This window comes from Pelophylax lessonae (genome assembly GCF_965119305.1).
Source record: "Pelophylax lessonae genome assembly, chromosome: 2".
Classification (NCBI taxonomy): Eukaryota; Metazoa; Chordata; class Amphibia; order Anura; family Ranidae; genus Pelophylax; species Pelophylax lessonae.
Window position 1 is genome coordinate 296,322,195 of NC_138769.1, and position 23,815 is coordinate 296,346,009.

General features: G+C 42.5%; 1 protein-coding gene across 1 annotated transcript in view; it reads right to left on the minus strand.

Annotated features, from left to right (window-relative positions):
* The window catches only part of CACNA1S (calcium voltage-gated channel subunit alpha1 S), a 240,535-nt gene that overhangs the window by 131,531 nt on the left and 85,189 nt on the right, over positions 1 to 23,815 (minus strand). The window contains exons 9-13 of the mRNA XM_082244590.1: positions 16,238 to 16,386; positions 16,080 to 16,161; positions 15,808 to 15,968; positions 11,017 to 11,242; positions 4,507 to 4,714 (exon numbers count right to left, since the gene is read on the minus strand). Of these exons, the coding sequence (XP_082100716.1) occupies positions 4,507 to 4,714; positions 11,017 to 11,242; positions 15,808 to 15,968; positions 16,080 to 16,161; positions 16,238 to 16,386 (826 nt within the window). The remainder of the gene's footprint in view (positions 1 to 4,506; positions 4,715 to 11,016; positions 11,243 to 15,807; positions 15,969 to 16,079; positions 16,162 to 16,237; positions 16,387 to 23,815) is intronic.

Consider the following 23,815-nt stretch of genomic DNA (forward strand, 5'->3'; position numbering starts at 1 on the left):
AATCTATATAATGTTTGGGGGTTCCAAGTAATTCTATAGCAAAAAATACTGATTTCAACTTGTAAGCAACAGGTGTCAGAAAAAGGCTAAGGCCCCTTTCACACACCCCGTCCGTCAGATGGACTCCGTTTTTCTCAGCGGGGGATCGATCCGCCCATCCCCCGCTGAGCAGGAGGATGACAGCTGTGTCTCCGCGCTGTGTGTTGAGACACAGCTGTCAGTTCCCCATGCATCTCTATGGGGGAATCGGATAGGAACAGACCGTTGGACCATTCTCATCCAATCCCATCCGATCCACTGGACGGATGGAAAATAGGGTTTCCATCCATCCAGATTTGACGGATCGGATCGGGTGTCAGCGGACATGTCTCCGCTGACATCCGATGCCCCATAGAGATGCATGGGGGGACCGTTCAGATCCACCAAAAAAACTGACAGGCGGATCTGAACGGTCCGCCTGTGTGAAAGGGGCCTAAGGCCCCTTTCACACATACGGTCCGTTCAGTTCATCAGTTCGGTCATGTATTTTGTCTTCAGTCAATGTCCGTTTTCATCTCAGTTCATATCCGTTTTTCATCCTTTTTTCGTCAGTTGTCATCCATTTTTCATCAGTTTTTCATCCGTTGTCATATGTTTTTCATCTTTTTTCATCCGTTTTCATCCGTTTTTCATCCGTTGTCATCCGTTTTTCATCCATATTTCATCCATTGTCATCCGTTTTTCATCCGTTGTCATCCGTTGTCATCCATTTTTCATCCGCTGTCATCCGTTTTTCGTCCGATCCGTTTTTTTGACGGATGAAAAATAGGGCATTCATCCGTTCAAAAAAAACAGACATTGATGGAAGCTGATGAAAACTGATGTTAACGGATGATTATCCGTTGTCATTAGTTTTTACATAGAGATGCATTGAAACGGATAGCATGTGTGAAAGAGGCCTTAGACTTCAAGGGCTTAACATGAATGTCATCTCTGAGCAAAAACCACATACACTGCCCGACAATTAGTTTGATCGGCAAAAGTTTTCTATTTTGCTCCTTCCAATTTCCCGGTCACTGTGGTCAAAAATTAACGTCGATTTGAACCCACTAATGATTAGAAAATTGAACGAAAGTTCTTAAAACGAAAATTTTCAAAAGAAACCCCGTACATATATGGCCAGCATTATTTTATTATTAGACTCAGTCTATATGTGTTTACCAGTTCAGCAGTACTAGGGTCTTGTCAAATCTGTTGACTTTTGTTTTTACTGCAGTATCCTTAGAATATGTTATCTGTTGGGTGAAACAGATGCGAAGGTGCTAAACTCCTCACTGCATATTCAACCAATCCTGCAAACAAAATGCTGAACTGTTACAAGGTAGCCGATGCTGTCTCCTCATGTTGCTGGCACTGACATGATTATATAAATAGTGCTTTTGAACAGATAAATAAGCAGACCAATATAGCATTGTGCCTAACCAGGCAAGAAGAAACTGCAGGGAGGAATGGCTTGTCAATGAGGGCAGCTTCACACCGACGTTGACAGCTGTTTCGTGGATCAAACTGCTTTATCAGTATGACTTACTGTATATTTATATAGCCATTTCAATGCCAGAAATGAAGCCCTTGTAACAGCTCAGTAGTTATTTAAAACATTTGGTGATTGTGCATTTATTATTTAACCACTTCAGCCCCGGAAGATTTTCCCCCTTAATGACCAGGCCATTTTTTGCGATTCTGCACTGCGTTACTTTAACGGACAATTGCGCGGTCGTGCGATGCTTTACCCAAATACAATTGATGTCCTTTTTTCCCCACAAATAGAGCTTTCTTTTGGTGGTATTTGATCACCTGTGAGTTTTTTTTTTTTTTTTGCGCTATAAACAAAAAAAAGAGCAAAAATTCTGAAAAAAAAATATATAAATACATTTTTTTTCATCATTTTAGGCCTATTTGTATTCTGCTACATGTTTTTGGTAAAAAAAAAAAAAAAAAAATCCCAATAAGCGTATTTTGATTGGTTTGCACAAAAGTTATCATGTCTACAAACTAGGGGAATGATTTATGTAATTCTTCTTTCTTTATATTTTTACTAGTAATGGCTGGGATCAGCAATTTTTAGCGGGACTGTGACATTGTGGCGGACAGATAGGACCCCTAACTGACATTTTTGACACTTTTGGGGGGGGGGACCAGTGACATTACTACAATAATCAGTGCTTTAAGGACTCATCCCCCGCTCCTCTTGCACAAGAGGCACTATGTGAGGAGAGATACAAGAAGCATTGGCTCTGCATGCTTTCTCCAGCGCCACTCCTCGCACTCTGTTGATGTCTCTCAGAGGAGCCAGCATTTCCCGCCAGCAGTAACCACCAGCAGTACTCACCAGCAGTACCAGCCAGCAGTAACAACCAGCAGTACTCACCAGCAGTACCAGCCAGCAGTAACAGCCAGCAGTACCCACCTGCAGTATCAGCCAGCAGTACCCACCAGCAGTACCAGCTAGCAGTGCGGAGGGGGTGCGGAGTGCCATCTCCCTGTTTTTGCAGGTTGGGATGTCTGCACTTAGTGTCAGATTTGTCCACTGCAATATCCCGCTAAAAATCGCTAATAGCAGCCATTACTAGTAAAAACAATAAAAAGAATAAAAAGTCCATAAATGTATCCCATAATTTGTAGTTGCGATAGCTTTTGCGCAAACCAATCAATATACACTTTATTTATTTAGGTACAATGTCGCATGACTGCTCGATTGTCAGTTAAAGCAACACAGTGCTGTATCGCAAAAAATGGCCTGGTCAGGAAGGGGGTAAAACCATTTGGAGCTGAAGGGGTTAAACGCCGTTGTTATGGGAGTAGCTAGCTGCCATAAGCCCAATAATATTCTGTACTGTGGGCGATTCTTCGCCTGATAAAAATGGTCCCAGCAGCGGAATCGCCTTTTAGAGGTTGCGGGAGAGGTGCCTCCCCCCCCCCGCCGCTTCCTGTTGGTAAGCCCAGAGCCGATCCACTCCAATCCCTCTGATGCCTTGGTAGGAAGTCAAGTGAGGGCAGGATAGTCCCCACTTGGCTCTATGCCCTTGGCGGATCGGAGCAATGTCTGACATCACTTCCACCTCTCTGGCTTAAAGGGCTGTTTTTAAGTCTTAGTGTCTTTTTTTTTGTTGCTTTTAAGGGTAAATGAGAGATCTGGGGTCTTTTTAACCCCCCTTCAACCCGCCACTTACCGGTCATCTCTGATCTTACGGGAGCCATCTGTAAAGCCCCAAGCCGATCCCTCCGAAGACTGGGAAGGAACTCGAGTAAGGGCAAGATAGCTCCCACTCGGCTCTATGCCCTTGGAGGACCAGGGCGATGTCTGATGATGCCTCTCAGGCTTAAAGGGCTGTTTTGATTTAAAGTCAAAATGTCTCTTTTTTTTGTCTCTTTTTTTTTGTTGCTTTTAAGGGTTAATGAGAGATCTGAGGTCTTTTTAACCCCAGATATCTCAGTAAAGAGGACCTGTCATGCTTATTTCTATTACAAGGGATGTTTACATTGCTTGTATTGGAATAAAAAGAGTGTTCAAAGCACACATGTGAATTATTGCCACAATCGTTACAGCGAGAACAATAATTCTAGCACTAGACTCCTTCTGTAACTCTAAACAGGTAACCAGCTATTAACTCCAAGGGTTCAGTTACTTTTTCCTTCAGCACTGTGAGTGTTTATTGGGTGTATTCAATAAAGAAGATAAAATAGAATTGTTTTTGTGTTATCAGCTTTAGCATATTGTGTTTGACTATTGTTGTGTCTTAGATGAGGATCAGATCACATTATTACTGCAGAAAACCAGGTAATATGGGGTTAACATATTTTTTTCTTGACACTTTACTGCTCACTGATCACCACTTGTCACCATGCTATACCCATAGCAAGCAATTACGGCTCAGGGTACAGCTGTCAGAATGCTATAGACTATAGCTCGGACCCGCCCCCCACTCCCTCCCCACTGGATTTAATTGACAGCAGCAGGAACCAGAGGGTTCCCACTGCTGCCTCCATGTCCTGTGAGGAGAGAGAGAGAGGAGAGTGCAGCTGCTCTCAGGCATGGTGCTGGATTGAGACCAGGCTCAGGTAAATAATTAGGAAGCAGCTGGGGGGAGCAACATTTGAAAGTTTTTTTTTACCCTAATGCAGAGAATGCACTTTTACCTTTAAAACCACTTTAAAGGGATTGCAAAGGCAGAAGGCTTTTTTATATTTCTTATCTTCTCTGTGTGTCTGTTCAGATACGGAACCACAGCTCGGCCCCACCCCCTCTCTCCTCATTGGCTCACTGACTTTGATGGACAGCAGCTGGCACCAATGGCAGCTGAGGCTCTCGTTCAACATAGCTGGATGGAGAGCGGGCTCGGGTAAGTATTAGGGAGGCTGCTGCACACAGAGTTTTTTAATCCCAATGCATAGAATGCATTAAGATAAAAAAATCTTCTGCCTTTAAAACCACTTTAAGTCAAATAACAGATGTTTGTTATATGATACCTGAAAAACAGTTATAAGGGCTTGTGGAAAAGTATCAAAGGTGCTCCTTCTGACTTCAATGTCTTCAAAGTCAAACTTTCCACCAAACATTTGCATCCCAAGAAGAGCAAAAATAATCATGAAGAGGAATAGAAGGAGGAGAAGGGATGCTATGGAGCGGACAGAGTTCAGCAAAGAAGCCACCAGGTTGTTTAATGATGTCCAGTATCTGAAACACAAAGGCAGCAACAGGTTAGAAAGACAGCAACAGGTAAGAAAATAAGAAAATGTCTCAAAGTAGACTATAAAAACTTATGAGGAATCTCTCTTTTTTAAAACTTGCTTCAAGATAAATGCACTTTTGTTACATCGACCCCATTTCTCAGTTAGAAAATGGAGATAAGCTCCACCTTCACAACATCATAATGACTCTCAGCATTGGGGGCCACGTTTCAAGACACATGCTGTACTAATCTATGAGAATGGTCACAACAAAAATACATTTTAGATGGTTCATTACACCCTATAGATTATTTAAAATGAATTCAGCTAATTCCTCGAAATGCTGGAGAGGCTGCGGACTCACTGGCAATCTTATTAATATATTGTGGCTCTGCAATAAGCTGTTGCGCTATTAGAAAGATATCTTCCAACTGGCATCAGAAGCCATCTCACCAGAATTAGCATTATTGAAAACTGGTATTGAAAAAATGCCCCATCCTCTCAGACACTCAATTACTCATATTCTCTTAGCGGGTAGTCTTAATATGTTGAGGCATTGGAAAACGGCTAACCCTCCCTTCTGTTCAGAAACAATTACTATGGTGCAAACGTACTGTACCTAGGAACTTATGTTAGCTTCCAGTAGAGTTAAACTCCCATCTGTATTATCTAGATGGCAACCTTGGGTCACATGGTATAAGGATAGACATATACTATATTACCAAAAGTATTGTGACACCTGCCTTTACACACACGTGAACTTTAATGGCATCCCAGTCTTAGTCTATAGGGTTCAATATTGAGTTGGCCCACCCTTTGCAGCTATAACAGCTTTAACTCTTCTGTGAAGGCTTTCCACAAGGTTTAGGAATGTCTATGGGAATGTTTGACCATTCTTCCAGAATTGCATTTGTGAGGTCAGGCACTGATGTTGAATGAGAAGGCCTGGCGCACAGTCCCTGCTCTTATTTATCCGAAAGGTGTTCTATAGGGTTGAGGTCAGGACTCAGGCCAGTCAGGTTTCTCCACCCCAAACTCGTTTATCCATGTGTTCATGTACCTTGCTTTGTGCACTGGTCCACTTGGTGGAGGAGGGGATTATGGTGTAGAGTTTTATTTCAGGGATTGGGCTTGGCCCCTTAGTTCCAGTGAAGGGAACTCTTAAGGCATCAGCATACCAAGACGTTTTGGACAATTTCATGCTCCCAACTTTGTGGGAACAGTTTGGGTTTTCCTTCCTGTTCCAACATGACTGTGCACCAGTGCACAAAGCAAGGTCCATAAAGACATGGATGAGTGAGTTTGGGGAGAAGGAACTTGACTTGTCCTGACCTTTGGGATGAATTAGAGAAGAGACTGCGAGCCGGGCATTCTCGCCCACATCAGTACCTGACCTCAAAAAAGCATTTCTGGAAGATTGGTCAAACATTCCTATAGACACACTCCTAAACTTTGTGAACAGCCTTCCCAGAAGAGTTTAAGCTGTTATAGCTGCAAAGGGTGGGCCAACTCAATATTGAACCCTACGGGGTCATACTGGGATGCCATTAAAGATCATGTGTGTGTAAAGGCAGACATCCCAATACTTTTGTTAATAAAGTGTACATTAAGTGACACACCTGACACAATCTCAATAAATGCTCTGTAAAAAGATAAACTGGTATTTTAATCTCCCTGGTTGACTTCTGTAGTTGTACTACTGTATTGTTCATATACAGTAGTTTCCTTTTACTTAATTATCTATGTTTAACCTATTAAACTTTAATAAAAATATATAAAAAAAAAAAAAAAATAAAATGTATAGTACCAAACTGACCAAGAGGAAAAATATAAAAGTTTCAAACATCTGAAATCACTTGGAATGACATTGCTAGCCCAAAACAATACAAACAAAATGTGTGACATATTTCTTCCGTAAACTTGTCATAAGAACAACAGTGATGGTCATTGCTGACCTTTCCTTCTTAAAACTCTAGTTTCCTGGATATAATGTTAGGCTAATTTGAGTCATTAACCTGCAATAAGTATTTCACTTATAACAAGTTAAAAGAAACCTTTAGGGAAGAATGTAGGCTGCCATTATTGTCCTCTCCTGTTGGTTGCCTGGCTGTCATATGCTTTTTCTGTTGACTGCATTTCAGGTCTGAGGCTAAGAAAATATTGAATTTCTTTAGTTTTAATTTTCTCAAAGATTACGTTTTTAATAGAGTCATGCAATTTATAGTTTAGACACATAAATAAAATGGGGCAAGACAAATAAGTTTGAAACAGAAACAAAAATGGGGGTCCCCCATTACCTCATATACAGTATTTTAATATAATAAGACCTATGCAAGCACTACAAATATAAAATTCACAACCTCTACCAGAAATCCTCAATGAAGAGCCATACCAAACAATTATATAGAACGCACATTCATGCGTTTGCTGTCCTCTGTAGAAATGTGAAGCAATATACTGCACATAATATCTCATAGTTTTCACAAACTGTCTTCCCGATAAATAAAAAGAATTTGAAGAATTAATATAAAAAAACTGGGAAAACCATATTTTCCAAATTGAACTGAAACATCACTGTAGGTCAAAGAACTGTGCGTTTCACTAAAAATGAAAAGACACACAAATCTGTGGTAGGCCTTAAAGCGATAGTAAGCTGACACAAAGGCGTTCGCGGGGCGGTTGGGGATTTGGGGTTTCAGAATGTGTTGGTTCGATTAGGTACCTTTTTTAGTTTAATGTGACAGATTTTGGTCAGAGCTGCCATATGATGCTCTTTTTTTTGTCTTACTTTAACACGGTTTTGATGATGGAGTCCTGAAAATAGTATGAAGGAGCACAAGAGTTGCTCTAATCCAGGGGTAGGCAAACTTTTGGGGATAGTGTGCAGAAAAATGTTTAAAAAAAAAATTGAGTGCCAGATACATAAAAAAAAACTGTCAACGTCACATGAAAAGGAATCTAATAAAGTAAATGCTGTAAACCACTTAAATAATAGTAAGAAATCAACTGAGCTTTGCACCTTCACACCTCAGATCACCCCAATTCCTGCACCTTCACACCTCTGATCACCCCAATTCCTTCACACCTCTGATCACCCCAATTCCTTCACCTTCACACCTCAGATCAACTCAATTCCTGCACCTTCACACCTCTGATCACCCCAATTCCTTCACACCTCTGATCACCCCAATTCCTTCACCTTCACACCTCAGATCACCTCAATTCCTGCACCTTCACACCTCTGATCACCCAAATTCCTGCACCTTCACACCTCAGATCACCCCAATTACTTCACCTTCACACCTCCGATCACCCCAATTACTGCACCTTCACACCTCAGATCACCCCAATTCCTGCACCTTCACACCTCCGATCACCCCAATTCCTTCACCTTCACACCTCAGATCACCCCAATTCCTGCACCTTCACACCTCCAATCACCCCAATTCCTGCACCTTCACACCTCCGATAACCCCAATTCCTTCACCTTTACACCCCTGATCACCCCAATTCCTGCACCTTCACACCTCAGATCACCCCAATTCCTGCACCTTCACACCTCAGATTACCCCAATTCCTGCACCTTCACACCTCCGATCACCCCAATTCCTGCACCTTCACACCTCCGATCACCCCAATTCCTTCACCTTCACACCTCAGATCACCCCAATTCCTACACCTTCACACCTCCAATCACCCCAATTCCTGCACCTTCACACCTCCGATAACCCCAATTCCTTCACCTTTACACCCCTGATCACCCCAATTCCTGCACATTCACACCTCAGATTACCCCAATTCCTGCACCTTCACACCTCAGATTACCCCAATTCCTGCACCTTCACACCTCAGATCACCCCAATTCCTGCACCTTCAGAACACAGAAAAGGCAACGCAGCTAGTCACTCACAAGTGTCAAAAACAACACTAGGAATCAGCAAACTCCTGCCCCTGCAATTTGCATTGTGCCTAAACGCATGTGCGAAAGTAACCTTAGAACAGGGTTTGGGAGCTATTACTTTAGAAAACAAGTTACCAAACCCTGTTATAAAGTGCAATTCCCTTTAAAATTTCTGAAGTAGTGGTCAAAAAGCCAGTTATAAAGCATGACTCACTAAGCCAGATATAATGGAGTACTCACAAAGCCAGGTATTAAGAAAGTCAGCAAGGTGCTTTAGCAGCATATACGGCTTCTCTGTCCCCCCTCCTCTCCTGGCATTTTGGTTTCCAGGGGACCAGCGGTTGCGGGGCGCATGCACGAACCACATCCTTCAGTTACCATGGATCTCCTTGGTGGGTGGGGGAATATGCATATATGTGCATATCCACCCGCAGCCAGCCCTGACAGCTCTTTTTAAGACATGTGGCCCGGTAGCCCTGGCCCACCGGGCAAACGCCCGGTGTGCCCTATGGCCAGTCCGGGCCTGATTCTCATAGACATATTCTCAGGGTTGGTCAATTCCAGCTCCTCCAAAGCACTCACACTGATCTGACCTAAACCACCAGGGAATGAGAAATATCAGTGTATCACGCTATGTCAAAGAAGTGGCAATTTAAAGCCACAGTGGATCCACCCTTAATCACATGATTATGGGCGCCAACCACAGATGAACCTTTTTTTAGACCTCTCCTAACTCACCTAGTTAAACACCTGCCTGAAAATCCTAGGTTAGGATCCCCTTGGCCTTAAGAGTGACCTTTAAATTCCAACATGGAAACGGTATTCTCCACCTGCACTCCAAAAAGGTTGATTGCCTCGACCCTGTAGGGTCAAGCCGGTCATATATGGATTTAATCTCGGCTGGTTCTTGCTGAACTGGCCGAGAATTGACCCATCTATGGGCAGGCTGAATGTACCATCGATCGACTTGGGTACAATCAGCATGTTAGCTTTTTGGCACGTGATCATTACTAGCGGCTATAACCATTAGCAGTAATCACTGTGTTCTCTCAGCTAAGACAGCTACCTATGCCCAACCCTTCGCTCACCAAATGAACACAATAGCGCTGTAGGAGGAATTACCCCATCAATACAATCAGTGGTTGCAGGAAAGAAAATTGAATCAATTATGACCTGCCTTACTTGAACCTCAGCAGATGTAAATTATTTTCTCATTTTCATCCTATTGTAAACCTTATTGAGGTAACCTCTATATTTGATTCACTCACTACTCTGTAAGGGCTCTCTCGCCTTCCTCTTTTCTTTTCCAGTGGACAACCTACATTAAACTATGGGTCTTTAACAAGCCCTTCCTGCTGAACCCCTCGGAACAGCACATTCCAAATCCAATCCTCAAAGACAGTTCCCCTCACAGTGAAGTCCAGATTACCTCTGGTAATATACAGCTGGAGCAATCCCAGGTACAAGAACAAATGTCACCCCACTGGAAATGAATTACCCTGGTAGCAGTTAGGGAGAGGCTCCACAGAGTTGCTGTGTCTTTTGGAAAAGTTGTGTGTTATTAGGCACCTGTCTAGCTGTCTGCAAACCAGTTTTGACAGTGGAGGGCCATTCACCTGGCTGCAAATGACTTGCCCAGCAGAGAAATGTTTTTTTCCTAGACATGTTCAGTCTGCAGGGAGTTGTGGAAAACACCTGCATCTGAGCATGGTGGGTACAAAAGGCACTCTGTTACAGTTCTGCAGTTTGCCAACCCCTTCCTGCCACCTGCACATTCCTTTTAGTTAGTGGAGCAACCAATCACAGGACAGTGTTAAGGTGGAAGGTAATTGGCCTTATTTGCATCAATGTAAAAAGGCAAAGAAATATCATCTTTACTTTATTATCAAATTGCAATAAGCACAAGGGTGAGTTTACTTAAACTGGAGCCGACTGTGCATACTAACCAATCAGCTTCGATATGACAGATAAAATCTCATTGGCTGCCATGCACCAATCTTAGTAAATTCCTCCACAATACTGTTCATTGTGATAGCTAGGTGAAAAATACTAAAATTACAAGCAAAGATCAATAAGCAAGTGGAAAAGATTGTTGGTAAATGTGCTTTATGTTCAGGCAAAACCTTTTTTAGTCTTATATATAGTGGAGGAGGGTTACACTATGTGTAAAGTTTTTATCGCTGTGTCTACTTTCTTTTCCATTGATTTATCTGGGCCTATGCATGCATTTTTTCTGTGCTTGATATGAAAGGACATGGTGCAAGCTGATATAAATCTCTGAACCTTAAATTATCTATACAGGAGGGCAGTTCCTAAATACAGTTACATTATAGGCTGTGTCCTTTTGTTTATATTCAAAAATTTGACATCAAAAGCTATACATCCTGTACTTTCTCCTGTGCGATTACCTTGTAATCTTGAATATTCGAAGTAGCCGTATACAACGCAGGACAGATATTCCAAGAGGAGACATAATATCGCTGGCCACTAGAAAGACCTCAAGCAGTCCTGTGCAGACTACGAAGCAGTCAAACCGGTTGAAAAGTGACATAAAATAGGACTGGAAACCAAGGGCATAAATTTTTACAATCATCTCCATGGTGAAGAGAGCTAATAGCACTTCATTTGCGATGTCTGCAAATGAATAAAAATACAAAAATGTTTTTAATGCATTTAAGTTGCAAAAGGGGTAGCCAAATGAACGCAGTAGAAGTTACAAATACAGTAAAACCTTGGATTGAGAGTAACTTGGTTTGAGAGTGTTTTGCAAGACAAGCAACATTTTTTATAAATTGTGACTTGATAAACAAGCAATGTCTTGATATATACAAGTAGCTTCCGTCACAATATAAGTATAATAGAGAAGAGAGGGCCTCTAAGTGTAGCAATACGGTTACATTTAATGAAGGTACAACATTTAGCAACACACATGGTTCATGATAAAACAGGCACATCTAAGTATGCAGGCGTCTGGGGTAAAGCTGTCCACATAGATCATCATCCGCACCGCCATTGACGTCATCCCTTCCCCACTGCACTCCACGAGCGCTTCAAGCCTCGCTTTCAGATCGCTCTACTGCAGAGTAGTCTTCCCAGTCACGATTGCAGACTGACAGCGGTGAGAGCCAGCGGTCAGGGGGATGGTCTATGTGGACAGCTTTACCCCAGACGCCTGCATACTTAGATGTGCCTGTTTTAATAATCAACCAAGTGAGTTGCTAAATGTTGTACCTTCATTAAATGTAACTCTATTGCTACACTTAGAGGCGCCCCTCTTCTCTTTTATACTCTGTAGCTCCTGCTGGATTTTGCTTCCAATCCCCTTGTGGAGGCTTCCATTTGTGGATGGACATTTTATGGGGACACAACCTATGACATTGCTATAATCTTTATATATGGACTATAAACTGAAGGACTTATCAATAAATGATTGTGGAAGGAATCATCTGAGTTTCCATTTTTTCTTATAGGGAAATTCGCTTTGATTTAAGAGTGCTTTGGATTACAAGCATGTTTCCGGAACTAATTATGCTCGCAATCCTAGGTTTTACTGTATAATTACTAAGTGGCTAAAAACACTTTGAAGATGAGTTATAGAAACATTTTTGAATCAATGTAGCTATGACTTGTAACAAATTGCTGTCATGAACAGATTTTAGACCAAATTTGTAAAGGACCCTATCAAATGGTTTTTAATGATAATTAAAAAATATGCACTTAACAAAGTAACTTTTTAAAATTGTGTACGCTTTGAGATCCTATGATATTTATACATGTTATGATTTATATTTAAATACTAGCCAACATCTAAATAACTATTTTAAATAAATACAGTGGATAAAATGAGACAAACTAAAAACATTTCAGAACTTTTTCCACCTATAATGTGACCTATAAACTGTACAACTCGTTTGAAAAACAAACTGAAATCTTTTAGTTGGGGAAGTAAAAATAAAAAAAATAAAATAATGTGGTTGCATAAGTGTGCACACCCTCTTATAACTGAGGATGTAGCTGTGTTCAGAATTAAGCAATCACATTCAAACTCACGTTAAATAGGAGTCAGTACACATCTGCCATTAATAAACGTGCCTCTGATTAACCCCAAATAAAGTTCAGCTGTTCTAGTAGGTCTTTCCTGACATTTTCTTAGATGCAGTGAAGACAGTCATCATCAAGTGGAGAAAATATGGCACAACAGTGACTGACATACAACAATGTATGAAAAGATGAGAAGAAAACTGGTCAGGCAGGCTGCCAAGAGGCCTACAGCAACATTAATGAGCTGCAGGATTATCTGGCAAGTAGTGGCTGTGTGGTACATGTGACATCAATCTCCCGTATTCTTCATGTGTCTGGGCTATGGGGTAGAGTGGCAAGACTGAAGCCTTTTCTTACGAAGAAAAACATCCAAGTCCTGCTAAATTTTGCAAAAACACATCTGAAGTCTCCCAAAAGCATGTGGGAAAATGTGTTATGGTCTGATGGAACCAAGGTTGAACTTTTTGGCCATTATTTGAAAGGATATGTTTGGCGCAAAAACAACACTGAAAATTACAAAAAGAACACCATACCCACCGTGAAGCATTGAAGCATCATGCTTTGGGGCTGTTTGTCTTCAGGGGCCTTGGTCAAGGTAGAGGGAACTATGAATAGTTCCAAATACCAGTCAATATTGGCACAAAACCTTCAGGCTTCTGTTAGAAAGCTGAACATGAAGAGGAACTTCATCTTTCAGCAGGACAACAACCCAAAGAATACATCCAAATCATCAAAGGAATGGCTTCACCAGAAGAAGATTAAAGTTTTGGAATGGCCCAGCCAGAGCCCAGACATGAATCTGATTGAAAATCTGTGGGGTGATCTGAGGAGGCCTGTGCACAATCTGACAGATTTGGAGAGTTTTTGCAAAGAAGAGTGGGCAAATATTGTCAAGTCAAGATGTGCCATGCTGATAGTTCTCACACCCAAAAAAAACTGAGTGCTGTAATAAAATCAAAAGGTGACTTCAACAAAGTATTAGTTTAAGGGTTTGCACACTTATGCAACCATATTATTTTATTTGTTTTATTTTTAGTTCCCTCCATCTAAAAGAGTTCAGTTTGTTGTTCAACTGAGTTGTAGAGTTTATAGGTCACAATAAAGGAAAAAGTTCTGAAATGATTCATCTTTGTCTCATTTTTTTACATCACAGACACTTGACATTTTAACAGGGGTATGTAGACTTTTTATATCCACTGTATGTGGACTTTTTAGTTGCCACAATATTTGTATGCAGATTTGCAGCTTCCTGTGGCACCTGGTAGCTTATTGGACTATAAAATAACATTACTACACTACTTATTGTCAAAAGTATTGGGAGGATGCCTGCCTTTACACGCAAATTAAATTTAATGGCATCCTAGTCTTAGTCTGTAGGGTTCAATATTGAGTTGGCCCACCATTTGCAGTTATAACAGCTTGAACTCATCTGGGAAGGCTGTCCACAATGTTTAGGAGTGTGTCTAGGAGAATATTTGACCATTATTCCAGAAGCGCATTTGTGAGGTTAGGCACTGATGTTGGAGAGAAGGCCTGGCTCGCAGTCTGCGCTCTAATTCATCCCAACGTTGTTCTATCGGGTTGAGGTCAGGAAGCCTAAATATCTTACCCTGCCGGACCCAAAGTCTGACACATGATACATTGGCATTGTTTGTTCCAATGTGGAGACCTCTCACTTTTAAGCCTACCATAGATAGATCGAATCCTGGTGAACCGGCCGACATTTTATCCATCTATGGGCAGGCTGATTGTACCCAAGTCGATCCACTGATCAACTTGGGTACAACCAGTATGTTGGGTTTTTAGCATGCGATCATTACCAGCGGCTATAGCCACTAGCAATCATCACTGTGTGTTCTCTCTAAGGGATTACCCCATCCACACTGACTGTGGTTGCCATAATCTATGACCTGGGCAGGGTGTTGCACAAAGTTACTATAAGGGTTTTATGCAGATATACTTTACTGCATTTTAAAACACATTACATTATTACAATGAATACTAACTGCAACACACATTGAGGTTGATTTACTAAAAGCAAATAGACTGTGCACTTTGCAAGTGCAGTTGTACTCTGCACATGCATGTGCTCCATAGCTTAGTGAATAAGGGGAAGCTTCACTTTTTTAAAGAATACCCAATCACATGTGAGGAATAAAAAGAGCAGCATTTTTTCTTGCACATGATTGAATGATGGAAGTCAGCAGAGCTTCCCCTCATTTACTAAGCCTTGAAACAATTGCCCAACAGAGCGCAACTGCACTCTACTTTCACATCTACTTCTTTTAAAGTAAAGACAAGACTAAAGATTTAAAGTGGTCCCCTCCCTCCTCTAAAGAACACCCAACTGTATATAAAACACTGTAGGTAAAAATTGCACTTACATTCAGTATGTCCTTACACCTTTCCGTTTACATTTAGCCATTTTTATAATGCCTCTGGTCCACCCGCGGCTTTTACATCCTTGTTCCCTGTGCCAGCCCACTGATGATGCTGATTGCCTCATCAGAGAGAATAATTGCACTGTGCTTATTCAAGATGAAAAATACAAGCCATCACATTCCCCATCTTGTGCATTCACCTAACGATAATACTGTGAAAAACAGCTGTATGCTGATGTGAATTTTTCTGGAAGCCAAAAAGGTCCTTGATAACATTTTGCAGCTTACCAGTCCTTAGATGTGGTGACTGCATTTGTTTTCTTTTTCAATCTAAGAACATTTTCAGCATGTACAGAAAACACATGTTGCTCTTGCCGAACTGGAAACAGAAAACATTCTTATCTTTCTCATGTAAACTTCTAATCTTATTAACCCTAATGCAATGGAGATTAAAATAAGTCACACATATATGAAGTCTAGCTTGGGTGGCAACCATGGTACCTTCCATAGATAATATGGACGAGTGAGTGTCTTTTTTTACAAGATTACAGGATAAAAATAGGGAAAAAATGTAAGAAAAAAATTTCGGAAGAAAGGAAAAACAATGCAGGCACCTCATCTAAGGACTAGTAAGCTACAATATATTTAATTTTTTCGGGGTTTAGAGAAGCTTTAATTAACAGCTAACTATACAAGAAAGCATTTTTGACTGATAACCAGTAGCTTGAAATCCTTTTATTATATCGATATTTGCAGACAGTTGAAAATGTGGCTCACCTTGGGCTTTTGTTAGAGAGTAAGGCTGATGGTGGTGCTCAGTTGCTATAATGACAGTGTTAACAAGAATCATAATAATAACAAGCCAATAGAAGAAGCGGGATTTCACAAGATCTCGACTTTTTCGGCGAAGTAGTCTATGCCAATGGCGCCACTGACGACTAGGGAAAGGCATAATAAGACAAAAAGTTGTAACAGGTGAATGTTGTATAGTATGAAAACATGGCTTATTTTTTGACTATTTAAACTTATTTCAATATGCTCTCACTTACAAAAAAGCGATACACTTGTTGATCCCCTCTATTTCATAGAGACTGTCAGTTTCAGAACCACCTTCCTCAAGCTGTGAAAATCCTAAAAACAAGAATGTATAGTTAATAGAGCAGTAATAAATTCTTCCTTTAATAACTGCTTACTGGCAAACTCTCACCATCTCCTGGTTCCATGTCTGGATCCATAACTTCTGCATGCGTAATCCAGTCCAAATACCCACGCAAGTCCTCATCCATTGCCTGCTGTTCTCTCAGCATTTGGAATGCACCTCGCGATTTGGCCTTTTCTCGCTCCTTGGTAAACTCACTATGGAGGACCCACAAGTTTAGGTATAGCATCTCTAAAAAATTATAGCTACAGCTTTGTAAACCTCCTATGTAAACCTACTTTGTAAACATCCTTCCCAGCATTATTGTAACTATGTAATGTCTTTCCAGGAAAAAAGTAGATATACATATTTCACACTATGGGGTTTCTTTCATTTGGTTTTAACACACTTTAATAAATGTTCATGCTAATTTCATTTCAAATGTCTATTCGAATTTTTAATGTGCAAATTTACAAAAGGCCCCTTTCACACGAGCGCTCCATATGTCCGTATATAACCCCATCCGTTTGCGGGTGATACACGGATATAATGCATGTCAATGGGATTGCGGATCTCAGCGGATGACCATCCGCTGACATCCGATTTGCATTCTTTCAGTTCTGTTCTGTTTTTTGGAACGGAACAGAACCCTATTTTTCTTCCGTTTAAAAAACGGAAAGGATGCAAAATCGGATGTCAGCGGTGTCATCCGCTGACATCCGCAATCCCCATAGATATACATTATGTCCGTATATCATCCGCAAATGGATGGGATGATATGCGGACATACGGAGCGGATGACACAAGTGTCACCCGTGTCCGTGAAAAAAAAAAAAAAGTGCCGGAGCGGATAGCAATACGGTTCGCTCCGTGTGAAAGAAGCCAAAGACTAAATATAAACCCATACAAATGCCAATTTAAAGACTATATTGTCAATGTTGACAATTTCAAGGCTATTTTGCACATTCAGCACAAGAGCAAAACAAAGGCAACTAGTCAAATAAAACAAGAGAGCATACAGCTGACTCAAGGATTTAACTTCAGGAAGGGTATCATGGTCCAAAGGACCGTAGTGCCCTCCTAGTGTAGGATGTTAGGCAAATTCATTTTTTGGCTCCTTCTACAATCAAGGGAGCAGTGATTGTTTACTGTGGTTTGTTTGGGGTTTAACAGGCTGGGAGTTTGGCTGCTCCTGGAAGAAATTTCCAGAAATTGGGACTGGGAAAGTCAAATGATTAGTTTGAATATTTGTCATGCCCTAGCCAAACCTGGAGGAGACGGTGGCTGGCGATAAATGGCCTGGAGCCTTGGAGAGATTATTCTTTCCTCAGGAGGGAGTGTTCCAAAGCCTCCTCTGGCTGCTGCCCCCCTGTGGACTGTGTAGCTTTTCTTTTAGGTCTCGATTGTGGCAGAACTGAGGTCCTGGTGTGAGCTGGATTTGGGACTTCATCATAAGGGATCAGGTCTGGAGAAGGATTGCCCCCTTCACTGTCTCGAGGAAGCTAGAAGGTATGCAGCTGTCCTGGGGACTTGTGAGTACTGACCCTGAATTGTGATCCCTTATGACTGTGTGCTTTTGGGATGTAAGTGCTAAAGGTAGCTGTGGACTGAGACAGCTCTCATAGGGTCTCAGAATACTTGCTGTTCCCCTGTCCTCAGCAGTATCCTGGAGTGGGAGCCTAGAGAGCAGGGCCACCATCAGGGGGGTACAGCTGGTACACAAGTAAAGGGCACAGGTGTCTTGAGGGCCTGTACCACAGGTCACAACCTGGGCCATCTTTAACACACGGCAGCTGCCATCAGTGCGGACTAGCTGCCGGGATGCAGAGGAGGGTGAAGTGGTGGGCGGATCCCACATGTGTGCAGGTCGGCTGGGGTCTGCTGTCAGGCAGGCTCTGCTCTGGTCAGGTATCACAGTGTGCATCGGTCTGTGCGGGGTGGGTGAGGCCAGTTGGTGCCAGAGGAGGGCCCCATGGAGGAGGAGGTAAGGGTGGAGGAGCCCCCCCCCCCCGCTCTTTCTTAGTTACATAGTTACATTGTTAGTGAGGTTGAAAAAAGACATCAGTCCATCCAGTTCAACCTATGATGTGTGTGTGTTTGCTGTTAACCGTAGATCGTATACCCCTGTATGTTGTGGTCTTTAAGGTGCCCATCGAATAGTTTTTGAAACTATCAATGCTCTCTGCTGATACAACTGTTTGCGGAAGAGAATTCCACATCCTTACAGCTCTTACAGTGAAGAACCCCCTACGTATTTTAAGGTTAAACCGCCTTTCCTCTAGTTTTAGTGAGTGGCCACGTGTCTTATTGTATTCCCTTTCTCTGAATAGGTTTTTCCATATGCTAGGGTTGCCAGTACAGTATTTGTACATTGATATCATATCCCCCCTCAAAGTCTCTTCTCCAGAGAGAATAAGTTCAGTGCTTGTAGTCTTTCCTCATAGCTGATGCCCTCCATTCCCCTAATTATTTTTGTTGCCCTTCTCTGGACTTTCTCCAGTTCCAGCACATTCTTGCAGCGGCCGCTGGAGATTCTGGTGGAGATGGGACACAGGCTCAGCTACCCCTCCTGGCACTGCTAGACAGGTGAGAGCTGGGAGGACTGGTGCTGTGTGTGACACTACCTCCCACCTGTTACACTGCCCCCACCTGTGACACTGCCTCTAACCTGTCCCACTGCCCCCCAACTGTGATGCTGCCCCCCACCTGTGACTCTGCCCCCCACCTGTCTCTCTGCCCCCCACCCGTCCCTCTGCCTCACCTGTAACGCTGCCCCCCACCTGTCCATCTGCCTCCCACCTGTGATGCTGCCCCCCACCTGTACCTCTGCCCCCACCTGTGACACTGCCAGCCACCTCTCCCTCTGCCCCCCACCTGTGACACGGCCTCCAACCTGTCCATCTGCATCCCGCTGCCCCCCACCTTGGGTTATATATTGTTTTATTTTCATTCAATTCATTAAAGTGTATTTTAAAAAAATACATTTGAAAAAAACTGCTGCGCAAATACCGTGTGACATAAAAAATTGCAATGATCGCCAATTTACTCTCTAGGGTCTGTGCTAAAAATATATATATATAATGTTTGGGGATTCTAAGTATTTTTCTCGCAAAAAAATATTTTTATTTCTTGTCAACAAAAAGTTCCAGAAAAGGCTTGGTCTTTAAGTGGTTAAGGATAACTTGCAGTTATCAGTGTGATATATCCCTTGCTGCTGGCTCCCTCAGCTTTGTTAAGCCACCCCGCACTAAACCCACACTAGAAGGCAGTAGAGCAAAGGGAGCTATGACAGGCACTCAAGATCATCATCACCACTTTTCAGCTCACCTCATCTATTCATAGAGGCTGTACAATAGCTTCTTTGAACAAAAAATGATAATCTATGAATGGGGGGCAGGCAGATGATTAAAATACCTGCCTCCCCCAACTATAGATCTTTTTTATTCATAGAAGCTATCTATGAATGTTCAACTTGTATAAATGGAGGGGGTGGGAGAAAAGGGTGGGCATCTTCGGGCATTTTGGATGACTGCCTGTCCCAGCACCCTTAGCTCTGTTACAGGGGTCCCAAATGGCCAGGCAGTGGACCGGTACCGATCCGTGGCCTGTTGATGGCAGGGCTGTGCAGCGGGATGTTAGCAGCAATCACGGTCTCGACAGGACTATCCCTGACCACGCTGTGCGGCTGTGTCAATGAGCCCGTGTGCCCTCTCCCGGGTCCCCCCCTACCTACGATATCAACCTGCCAGCAGGACGGGTGGGAGGAGCTTGAGATCTGCCCTGGAGAGTGTGAGTCCTTCATATTAACAAGCAGGTAATCACCCACTTGTTAACAATGCATTTTGTCAGCTCCCTCCCTCCATCCAGATCTGCAGCTCCCTCCAGCCTCCTGTCCTGCATTGGCGGGGGAGACCGGGGAGAAGACACACGGCTGAAAGATAGGACTGTGCCGGGGAGGCAGACTGAAATCGGGCACTGTGATAGGGCAGTGAGAGAGGAAAGGGGGGAGGGGGCATGACTGCAAGGGGCACTGTGACAGTAAATGCAAGGGACACTGTGATACAAAGGGGACTGCACTGTAAAGGGACACTGCAATCATTACAGTGCCCCTTTACAGTGTAGTCCCCTTGATAAATTAACATGTCTAGTGTGGGGTATATTGTAGAACCAACTAGGTATTTTCTGCAGGCACTGCAGGACACCTTTTGTAAAATGTTCAATCTATAAGTGGTTATTGTGCGCACATGAAACTTACACTTCACATAAACCTTTAGGATGAATGTCAGCATTTCCAAATCACATTTTTTGAGTAAACCAAATTTCCTTGCCATGAATTGAAAATGTTGCTCCTAAGTCCCTGCAACAGCTATATACAGTGCCTTGCGAAAGTATTCGGCCCCCTTGAACTTATCGACCTTATGCCACATTCAGGCTTCAAACATAAAGATATAAAACTGTAATTTTTTGTGAAGAATTAACAAGTGGGACACAATCATGAAGTGGAACAAAATTTATTGGATATTTCCAACTTTTTTAATAAATAAAAAGCTGAAAAATTGGGCGTACAAAATTATTCAGCCCCCTTAAGTTAATACTTTGTAGCGCCACCTTTTTCTGCGATTACAGCTGTAAGTCGCTTGGGGTATGTCTCTATCAGTTTTGCACATTGAGAGACTGAAATTTTTGCCCATTCCTCCTTGCAAAACAGCTCGAGCCCAGTGAGGTTGGATGGCGAGCATTTGTGAACAGCAGTTTTCAGTTCTTTCCACAGATTCTCGATTGGATTCAGGTCTGGACTTTGACTTGGCCATTCTAACACCTGGATATGTTTATTTGTGAACCATTCCATTGTAGATTTTGCTTTATGTTTTGGATCATTGTCTTGTTGGAAGACAAATCTCCGTCCCAGTCTCAGGTCTTTTGCAGACTCCACCAGGTTTTCTTCCAGAATGGTCCTGTATTTGGCTCCATCCATCTTCCCATCAATTTTAATTATCTTCCCTGTCACTGCTGAAGAAAAGCAGGCCCAAACCATGATGCTGCCACCACCATGTTTGACAGTGGGGATGGTGTGTTCAGGTTGATGAGCTTTGTTGCTTTTGCGCCAAACATAACGTTTTACATTGTTGCCAAAAAGTTTGATTTTGGTTTCATCTGACCAGAGCACCTTCTTCCACATGTTTGGTGTGTGTCCCAGGTGGCTTGTGGCAAACTTTAAACAACACTTTTTATGGATATCTTTAAGAAATGGCTTTCTTCTTGCCACTCTTCCATAAAGGCCAGATTTGTGCAGTATACGACTGATTGTTGTCCTATGGACAGAGTCTCCCACCTCAGCTGTAGATCTCTGCAGTTTATCCAGAGTGATCATGGGCCTCTTGGCTGCATCTCTGATCAGTCTTCTCCTTGTATGAGCTAAAAGTTTAGAGGGACGGCCAGGTCTTCGTAGATTTGCAGTGGTCTGATACTCCTTCCATTTCAATATTATCGTTTGCACAGTGCTCCTTGGGATGTTTAAAGCTTGGGAAATCTTTTTGTATCCTAATCCGGCTTTAAACTTCTCCACAACAGCATCTCGGACCTGCCTGGTGTGTTCCTTGTTCTTCATGATGCTCTCTGCGCTTTAAAAGGACCTCTGAGACTATCACAGTGCAGGTGCATTTATACGGAGACTTGATTACACACAGATGGATTCTATTTATCATCATTAGCCATTTAGGTCAACATTGGATCATTCAGAGATCCTCACTGAACTTCTGGAGAGAGTTTGCTGCACTGAAAGTAAAGGGGCTGAATAATTTTGCACGCCCAATTTTTCAGTTTTTTATTTGTTAACAAAGTTTGAAATATCCAATAAATTTCGTTCCACTTCATGATTGTGTCCCACTTGTTGTTGACTCTTCACAAAAAACTACAGTTTTATATCTTTATGTTTGAAGCCTGAAATGTTTGCAAGGCATTGTATTCTAGATAACATGATCTCTGGTTACTATTAACATTGTAGGTGTTTCACATCATTAAATTAGAAGAAAAGGCTAATGTTTTTTTTAAGTTTAAAATGTTGCTTCCCCCCTCCTCACACCCATTCTACATGCTGTTTGTAAAATAATTCACTGTAAATACATTTTTTTCTGTAAGCTTCAGTACAGGAACATTATTGCTACGATGTTCTAAGGAAGGTCGGATTATTTTCAGTACAAGGAAACCAGTATTGGCGCATGCTGTTCATAAGTTAAATGGCAAGCATGCATTAGTGAATAAACGCATGCACACAAATGAGTATTGTATTAAAAGAATCCTTTATTGGCATAAAAGGTAGTGCACTCACATGAGTGATGGGAAAACAGGCTTTACAGCAAGTCATCCGATCCGCTGCAGGGGAGGCAGGATATAGACAGCCTTGGGTCCTGGCTGTGTCAGTGTCTTCTGGAACTTCCAGGTGTCACAGCTTCTCAGTCATCACATCTGGCGGAAGCGGGGCGGTGCTAGTGTTCGGGGCATATGTGCCCCTTTGTCAGGCATTTCTAAATGCCTGATGAAAGGGGCACGCATGCCCCGAATGCCAGCACCGCCCTGCTTCCACCGGATGTGATGAGGGAGAAGCTGTGACGCCAACAGGACACCAGGAAGTGCCAGAAGCCACTGACACAGCCAGGACCCAGGGCTGTCTACACCTCCCCTGTCTCCCCTGCAGCAGATCGGATGACTTGCTGTAAAGCCTGCTTTCCTATCACTCATGTGAGTGCATTACCTTTTATGCCAATAAAGGATTTTTTAATACTACACTCAGGTGGCGCTGCTCTGTCCCCTCCTAACTCTGATAGAGCCGGCGGCCACCCAGCCATCCATCTCTACATAGACTCTACTCCATGGACTTTGTATCTATATACTCCTGAAATATTTATCATTATTGTGTTTTTTTTATTTTTTATTCTCTATATCTGTTTTTATATTTATTGTTTACATTTGTTTTTATAATTCTCCCCTTACACTGTGGGTTTAATAGCGCTGGTCCAGCATTTGTTATATATTTCTGTATTCTACACAAACGAGTGTGCATGCTCAGCACTAGTATTGGCTCCCAGTGGCCTGTTTAAACTGAAGCACTGCAAAAGGAAGTTTCTGAGTGGTCTTCAGCTTGTCCTTATTTACCTCTTACCTCAGACCTGATTTGCTGATTCTGCCTTACAATATATGATCCGGGTTGTATCTTGGGGCTGCCTTCTGAACTCTGCTTACCACCTCTTGCCTTGTAAACCTGTTTGCCTGGGTATTACTAGCCGAAATTCTTATTTCTTGGTCTCTGTCTTTGCCTCTTGATTTGGTACAATGCTGTCCGGCTGGTACTGACCTCAGCTTGTTTCCTGGACTCTGTCTTTGTTCTAATCATACAACATTATTCCTGGTCCTGGTTCCTGCTCTATGATCCTCAGCAACATGATCATCCTAGGTACATAATAACTGTGGCTCCCCTGTGTAAGTGAGCAGCTTGACAATGGGGCTGAATTTCCACAGTTGGAACATCACCAACCAGCTTCCATTACCCCCTACCACCATTTCCCCCCCCAATGTTGGCTCTCCCTTCCATCCAAATCCACTTCATCAGCTGCTCTGTGGCACAGGGGAGCAGGAGTTTAGCGATCATGT